Consider the following 8,752-nt stretch of genomic DNA (forward strand, 5'->3'; position numbering starts at 1 on the left):
TTAACGCTGCTGTCTGTCAATGTACGCAGATGCAACCATGCAACCAGAGATTATAGAATGCCGGGAAATATCTCTCGAATCGTAATAATAATTCCCTCTCTCTTCCTCCCCCTCCCCCCCCTCTCTCTTTCTCTCTCTTTCAGGGGAATTGTAATAATCACACTTTAATTACAGAGAGTCATACATTTCTTCACGCGCAATTTTCATTCGACGGAACATCAGATTCCGCGAAACGTTTTACTTTTCCGCCACCGAGACCTGTCCGGGTCTTAGGTGGGATACGTCGTTATAGGATATCTATGCTCTGTTTAGCCAGTCGAGTTACAACTTTCAAAGCGGCGAGTCGTAGTGCTGCCGGCGACCGTCACCGGCTTATGTAGCATCCCGCGAGAAGCACGAAATGTCGCTCGGCGGGCTGGTGATGCGATCGATAGAGATACGTAATTTTATAACGACGCGCAAACGCGACTGGAAAAGTACGCTTTGCGCCGCAGTGAAACGTCGTGAAGGACATGGCAGCGAAAAGTGATTCCGTTGACGTCGTCCACGGCGATGGCGATGGCGCGATAGGTCCGTGGATGAAATTAATCCGAGGGAAACGCACGCAAGGTACAAAATTGGCCGAATCGAAAATTCGAATTCATTACGCGTATATGAGACGAATTGAAATGCATGGGTAAACGCGAATTCGGCGACGCGAATTAAAAGAGCGACGCCGATTGTGCAACGCGATGCAACTCGACAACCTTCGGCGTTCTATTTAAACGATTACCATTAGTCACGTCGCGCATCGCGAATCAATGTTACTGCGAAAAAAAAAGGAACTTACGGTAATGGCAATTATTGACTAATTACGCGTGCGCTGAATCGAAACCTGTAAAAAACGACGATGTAATATTAACGCAGGCGTACCTCGGCGAAACCATGACCTCAAAATCACCGGCATGGAACTCACTGCATTCGTGACGTAATGTCTATGAAAAATACGTTGGCGATGATTCAGTCACGCCAGTAAACTGACGCTCAATCGATCAAAGAGAGTCACGGTTAATGGCAATAAATTAATATCGTCCGCGAATATCAAGTGAAGCAAAAACTGCGCGTAAAAAGTTTTCTTTACTGAATCTAATTATTCTTAATTAATTGATATCCTGAAGCATATGCATATATATTTTTCAAGCTGCATCACTTCAGAAACTTTATTCGAATATTATTTCTTACGCGACGTTTTAAGCAATCATAACTTAAAAATAAATTTTATTAATGAGATAATATCATCAAAGCAGGAAACGCTTCGGAATATAATATCGCTCATTTACTACAACAGTAACATAATTAAAAAATTATCATTTTTTAATTACAGGAAAAAAACGAAAATAGAAAGAAAAAGAGAAAAACATATTTTTAAAGGGATACAATTTTATTCCTTTACAATCAGTTATTACATCAAAATTGCATTTCAAAATTAATATTACAAAATTTTAATTCAAAACATTGGAATTTATTTTCTGACAGACTGTTTTTTTTTATTTGTGTTGTTGCAACAAATAAGCGATATGTAATCATACCTGTAATAATAATAATAATAATAATAATAATAATAATAATAATAATAATAATAATAATAAATGAAATAAAATATATATAATATATGTGTGTGTAACAATTATTTATAATATTTGCAATTGTACTAATTTACTTGTAATTACAATGAATCAAAATGAGATTTGTTCTATTTTAATTATGTGACTGGTAAATAACTTTGTTTACGCTTTTAACAAATAAACAGGGCATAGCGTAAAATTAACCATTAACTATTTAATTCTCTGTGTTCATCATTCTAACCGCCTTCCGGCTTGGTCCAATCCTCATTATTGTCAATTAGGATTAAACGGTTCAGTTGTGTATTTGCCTACAATATTAACTCACTTACTGCGTATTAAATACTGCATATGATCGATACGTCCCGTATAATAAATAAATAATAGTGAATACTACGTAAAGCAAATAGCCGTCGTGTACAGGAGTAGAAATAATAAAAGGCGAAATAACAACTGATTCTGAATATTAAAAGGTACCTTTTTAATATTAGATACATGTTATATTTGCGCGCGTATATCGCCTCTGTACCGTTATTTTCACGTATTCAATACAATTCGATTATTCGCTCTTAGCTTTCTGTCACTTATAGTTCACTGCGTATTAATCAATCAGCCCATTAATCATCCTTGCCTGTTCTTAAATATCCACTTAAAATCCTACTTGCTGCATGCAACGCAACTGCAACATGCGACGAGAGATTAAAGCACGCTCTCTGACGCTGCGAGTAGAGAAAAAGGCCATTCATGCTGGATATCATAAGAGAGCAATTTTTAATCAAACGAAACCTCGTGTTCACGTTCCTTCCTCCCCTCCCTCTCAACCCTCCCTCCCCCTCGCCCCGCGCCGTCCTGATACCCGCCTACAGACAAAGTGAGCGGATAGAACATCTATCCCAAAAGAACATCAAACGTTTACGATCTTTTGAAAGAACTCGATTATTCATCCATGAAAATTTCTCCTGTTTCATCGAGCGCTTTCATCCCAAGAGTCGTGGCGAATTAATCGCCCGTCCTCTCGCACTAGTTGCATCTGATATCTCCTTGAAGCTTAGAATACTCTTTCAACATTTACGCCTTTATTCTAGCGCTTTCCACGTGTTATGTATATATATGCAATATAAAATTACATTAAACATTCACAATATTTCGATTATATTAGCGCGACTGTTGTTGACAATGAGAAGTTAAGAGAAGTTATGTGTAAAGTTCTTTAACGTTATTTCTGGCATACATTGTTATCGCTGAAAGAGATAAATAGATAAAGCGTTTATTAATAATATTTATCCTTCTAAGGCAAGCCCTCTAAGAACTGACAAAAAACAAAAAGAAGATGTACATAGAGAAATAACATTAAAAGTAAGAAATAAAAAATAAAATTTAATAATAAAATCATATAAATGAGAAATAACAAAAAGAATAATGAAACAGAATAAACAGTGAAATATAGAGGTGAGATATCACTGATACTGTGTATACATGGATTGCTGACATTTTAGTCCCCCACTCCAAAAATTCCGTACCATTGCCAGGCCTTGTTTCAAGAACAGGTTTCCAAAACGTGCACAATTTAAATATATAGTGTTGTGTTTTTTTTTTATATAGTTCTTTATTTCTTTTTAGCTAATCGAACAATATTGAGATAAACAAGTAATTATTAATACAAAATAATATCATACATTATTAGATACGAATTAAACTTATTTTTATTATTTCTATTCTAATTAGCTTTAATTGTGTGGGGTAAATAATATTATTGTAAGAGATTCGGGGATCGAAGAAAGTTCATTCTAATGAATAATCATAAGTTACAATTTGTATGTTCGATCTGGATTTAATCTTTCGTCAGTTATCGGTAAGATAACTTTATCAGTCTCTCTAAAGTGACTGACTCAGTTCGTAAGTTATAACTCACCAGAGTCCCTCTGCCGTGAATGCTTATTACAATACATTCTAAAAATTTCGGCTTCGCACCTTGCTTTACATTGTATGTTCCAATATTAATTGTGTTAATTCATATATTAATTAAAGTTCAATTTTAATTTTATTATACATGATTTCAATTTTATTATACATATTTGATGCTTTGTTTGTAATAACATTACATTAAAATTGAACTTTAATTAATATATGAATTAACACAATTAATATTGGAACATACAATGTAAAGGCAAGGTGTGAAGCCGAAATTTTTAGAATGTACAAAAACAATAGCATCTCATTTTTGACACTTTACAGTCTTTTAATAATAAAAATTATAATTATCTTCAAATCAAAGTATAATTATCTTTTGATAATATTTTTATAAACGGCACACTAAATATCATATTATTAATGTCAAATTATTACTAATGTGCACGTACGAAAACATTTCTGATTAAATAGTCATATCAGTGTAAGATATACATATATCAAATAATGTACCGCGAAGACACGATTATTAATTATTACAATTATCATGACGCATTTCGCTGCAGATGACAAAAAAAATTTGTATTTAAACGTACTTAAGAAAAACAAAGAAAGAGAGTTAAAACTCAAAACAACAAAAATTAACTATTTATTATCATAAATCTGTCATATTTTAAGTCAATATAACTAAGTTATAATTTTTTTTTATACAGATATCGTGCGAAGTTGAAGGAAAATTCTCTCGGACTTTGATGCGTCACGCCAGAACATTAATTGGAAGTAAGTGTAAACCGATCCTCTCGCACGCACTGAAATGATGCAATCTATTATAAGCGAAAAACCGTGAGAAACGTTTCTCTAGAATTGTAGCACATTAGTCTGCAATATATTTTAATAAGGAGAGCTCTTATATTTTTTATTAAATATAAATTTGTACGTGATATTCGATGCAAGACACACGATCAAACATTTCGATCATTAATAAATAGAAGTACAGGAATGTCATCAAAGATAATCAAGTAATTATCTTGCCTGGGTAGATTCTCACTACATGTATGTTATAATTATTGAAATCAAATAACTCTAGAAGGTCTGAATATTTACCAGGAAATCTACAGTTTATTCATAACGGACTGCCGTAATCTTACGTAGAACGAGATAAGCTAATCTCGCATATGAATATATGTACGTGTCTTATTCTGACAACGTGAGTGAATACGTCATCCCGTATTTTACATCGGCGATAGCCAACACTGAAGCTAAGTTGTTAAAAGAAGAAACAAGTTTTTCCTTTTATACAACTCGTGCCTTCTGCACGGAGAACGAAGTTATACGTACGATATTTCATCAAACCGCATCTGCGCCGCAAGAAATCTCTTCCGTGATAGAGGCCAGTTATTTTCTACGATCTTCTCCACTATACTATCAATGCAGGGATTATTCGTACCAAACTGTTACTCCTGTTGCGAAATAGCAGTACGAAGTAAATAGTACGTGAAATAAACTAATGAAAAAGGTATTAAAAAATAGATATAAGAAATAGGTATCGTTAAATTCCTGTATATGCAAACAAGATTTAATAAATTATGCGAAGACAACTGCGCGAGGCATCTCTTGGACATTTATTCTGATGAATGTATGGATCACGATATATCACGTGTCGAATATGTGATGAGCGGCAGTGCTATGTCTAATTACGGCGACGTAACCTCTATGAGAAATGCAGACGGCACATCTTCGGAAGAGCATCGTCAAAGCGATGAAGAAGAAATCGTGCCTCTTCACCGGTCTAATTGTGGCAACGACCTTGACAATCTTCCTCTACTTCTCCGCCACTTACGGCGACTTCCAGATTCACGACATGTTCCTCAAGATGATTCGCGAGGGGGATTATTTCGCGAACAAAATCGCCCGGGCGGAGGCGTACAGAGAGGCGGACGTGAAGACCGTCCTTCTGTGGAACACGCTGTTCGGTGACAGGAACTTTTATTTCGGGAAAGGCGACATCTTCTACGATTGTCCCTTCAACAAGTGCAAAGTCTTTAATGATCGAGACTACTTGAATGTGGAGGATTACGACGCGATTCTTTTCCACGGTAACGAGATGAGTGACTACGAGATGCCGCAGAGGAGGAAGCCGACGCAGTTCTATGTATACGTTAATTTGGAAAGTCCGGCGAATCGAAAAGTGAATGAGAAATATCGGCAGAACTACTTCAACCTCACGATGACATACCGGCTCGACAGCGACATACTCTGGACTTACGATATCATAGAAGACGTGAAAAGCGGCAAGTTCGTCGCACCTTCAAAGAATGCCGATTGGAGCGCCTCTCAAAATGATACAAGTAATATATTCTTTTGCATTACATATATATGCACCTCTTCTTTATTCAGTGCTGTTTTTACAATCAATAAAAATATTCAGATTAAACGTCGCATAAATGTTATATATTCAATATATACGGAAATTTTCACCTTTACATTGTAAAATTGCACGATTTTAAAGTCACAAATTAAAATACTTCACATCAAAAAGTAACTGCAACTTATTCTTCATCAACTGTTTTTACATCTTTCATTACTTGTGTGTGTCTTTTATGCAAGACGCAGCAATTAATTTTCCCCGTGCGACAAAACAAACGATCCCTATGTTCACGAACCGTCCCGACGACAAATTCCCGGGCGCGGTGTATCTTGTCACCGTGTAAGCCACTTCGAGTACGCGAGAAACTAATCAGTTTTCGCAGGTGCAGGGGACGCGGTAGACGAAGTGCCATCTGCGATATTGGACACCGTCAGGGGTAAGAGCAAGCCGGTAACTTGGTTTGTAAGCAATTGCGATGCCAAAAGTGGCCGGCTGGAGTATGTGAAGGAGCTGTCGAAGCACATAGGCGTCGACATTTACGGCAAATGCGGCGAATTCACCTGCGAGAGAGATCGGAACTGTTTCGTCGACGTAATCGAGGCCGACTACTTTTTCTACCTGTCCTTTGAGAATTCCTTCTGCGACGATTACGTGACGGAAAAGCTGATGAATCCGCTCAGGTAATAACAGTGGCTTTCAACGAGAGAGAGAGCGAGAGAGAGAGAGAGATCGTTACTCCCGTAATCTCAGCGCGCGCGAAAACAAAGACAATCTAACTAGTGCCTCCGCGAGGTGTTTTCCCTGATGATATATACGCAAGTCGCCCTTACAAGTAAATGCGTAATGCCATCGTGCATAATTTAAGTCAAAGATTGACACAACAATATTTTATCGACTTGCCTTTATAGTTCTGCGCCGATTACTTGAATACATACTTTTGCATATAAATAAAAATATTTTGAACTCTTACTTCAAAAGTGACATATAACTAGAAAGAACATTTTGTGAGTTACTATAAATAAAGTAAAAAACATTATCCTATCAATCAAAAATTTTATTTTTTCTAATATGTCTTGGTAATCGAATCGGAAAGGCGCCCATCACGGAATGTAGGGAGGATTAGATTCAAATCCTAGCTGGAAATAGTTTTCATAATAAATTCTTTCTTCTTTGCACGCCATGCGCTTGTCAGCATAGGCGATCTCTTCTGCATATATCCGCAGATACATGGGACCTACTAGTTTTATGCCGATTTGGAATGGCCTAGAAAACACTTTCTTAGGCAGAGTTTCTCTCGGTTATGATTTACCTTTGCCGATCGTCGCCGATCGAGAGGTGGCGTTATCTCTGTTAAGCTGGACCCCTCACTATCGCAAATTGAGTTCAGACATAGTCAAAAATTAGTGCTATTTTGTTGCTAATTTGTTGTTCTAGTTCGAATTTTGTTGCTCCAATCGTTTAGCAGGAAATTGCGTAAATGGGAAGGGGAGACCTAACATGGCAAACTGAACCCCCCTCCATACCAGAAAAATATAGAGTAGTCCTATCAAAAAAACCAATGTACCAGATTTTGTTGCTTTTTTGTTGCTTCAAGATAGTGCTAAAACATTTACAAAAAATAACATTGTTTAAGAAATACCACTATATGCATTCAGCACTGCACCACCGTATTTGAACACTGACACCAACAGAATTAGTTGCTCGCACTGAATTTGATATAAAAACAATCTGCAATCATTATATCATTAAATTATGTCAATTTTCAATTTTATTGCTAATCGTAACATATCGAAAATAATTTATCCCGGGCGACCGCGCCGCACTCTTTAAGTTCCCTTGTCCGATCCTCCCAGAATTTGTTGTTCGCATGAGTTTGATATAAAAATAATCTGCAAGCATTGTACTATCGAAATAAGTCGATTTTCGATTTTGTTGCTAACTTTAACATGTTAAAATTAAATAGTTTATCCTGGGCGACCGCACCGCGCGTTTTAAGTCCCGATATATAGTTTATCCCGATAATAGTTTATCCGAGCCGACCACGCCTTGCGCTCTCGGTTCCCTTGCCCGATCCTCCCAGAATTTATTACTCGCATGAGTTTGGTATAAAAATAATCTGCTAGTATTGTACTATGGAAAGGTAACAATTTCCGATTTTGTTGCTAACTGTAACGTGTAAAAATTAAGTAATTTATCTCAGCCGACTGTGCCGCGCGCTCTAAGTTCCCTTGAAAATTGATATATTTCAATAGCACGATACTTGCAGATCATTTTTATATCAAATTTATGCGAGCAACAAATTCTTGGAGGATCAGGCAAGGGAACTTTAAGCGCGCAGCGCGGTCACCCGGGATAAATTATTTAATTTTAACATATTAGAGGTAGCAACAAAATTGAAAATCGACTTATTTCGATAGTACGATGCTTGCAGATTATTTTTATACCAAATTCATGCGAGCAACAAATTCTGGGAGAATTAGGCAAGGGAAAAAGCGTACGGCGCGGTCGCCCGAGATAAATTATTTATTTTCGATATGTTACGGTTAGCAACAAAATCGAAAATTGACATAATTCGATGATATAATGATTGCAGATTGTTTTTGTATCAAACTCAGAGCGAGCAACTAATTCTGTTGGTGTCAGTATTCGAATACGGCAGTGCAGTGCTGAGTGCATATAGTGGTATTTCTTAAACAATGTTATTTTTTGCAAATGTTTTTAGTAGTATCTTAAAGCAACATAAAAGCAACAAAATCTGATATATTGGTTTTTTTGATAGGACTACTTTATATATTTTTTTCTGGTATGGGGGAGTTTAGCTTGCCATTAAGCTAGCCTCCCCCCTCCATTTTTTACGCGATTTCCTGCTAAACGG

General features: G+C 36.5%; 2 protein-coding genes across 4 annotated transcripts in view; one reads left to right on the top strand and one right to left on the bottom strand.

Moving 5' to 3' along the window:
* The window catches only part of LOC105450647 (lachesin-like), a 366,968-nt gene that overhangs the window by 151,141 nt on the left and 207,075 nt on the right, over positions 1-8,752 (bottom strand). The window lies entirely within an intron of this gene.
* The window catches only part of LOC105450645 (alpha-(1,3)-fucosyltransferase C-like), a 13,455-nt gene continuing 4,999 nt past the window's right edge, over positions 297-8,752 (top strand). The window contains exons 1-4 of one of the 3 annotated variants that reach the window (XM_011690575.1): positions 297-609; positions 4,223-4,289; positions 4,617-5,857; positions 6,251-6,557. In XM_011690575.1, the coding sequence (XP_011688877.1) occupies positions 5,230-5,857; positions 6,251-6,557 (935 nt within the window). In that variant the 5' untranslated portion in view covers positions 297-609; positions 4,223-4,289; positions 4,617-5,229. Of the gene's footprint in view, positions 610-4,222; positions 5,858-6,250; positions 6,558-8,752 lie in introns of all 3 variants that reach the window. The other 2 variants (XM_011690574.1, XM_011690576.1) reach the window with 2 other exon arrangements.

The sequence above is a fragment of the Wasmannia auropunctata genome, unplaced genomic scaffold (genome assembly GCF_000956235.1).
Source record: "Wasmannia auropunctata unplaced genomic scaffold, wasmannia.A_1.0 LD336059.1, whole genome shotgun sequence".
NCBI lineage: Eukaryota > Metazoa > Arthropoda > Insecta > Hymenoptera > Formicidae > Wasmannia > Wasmannia auropunctata.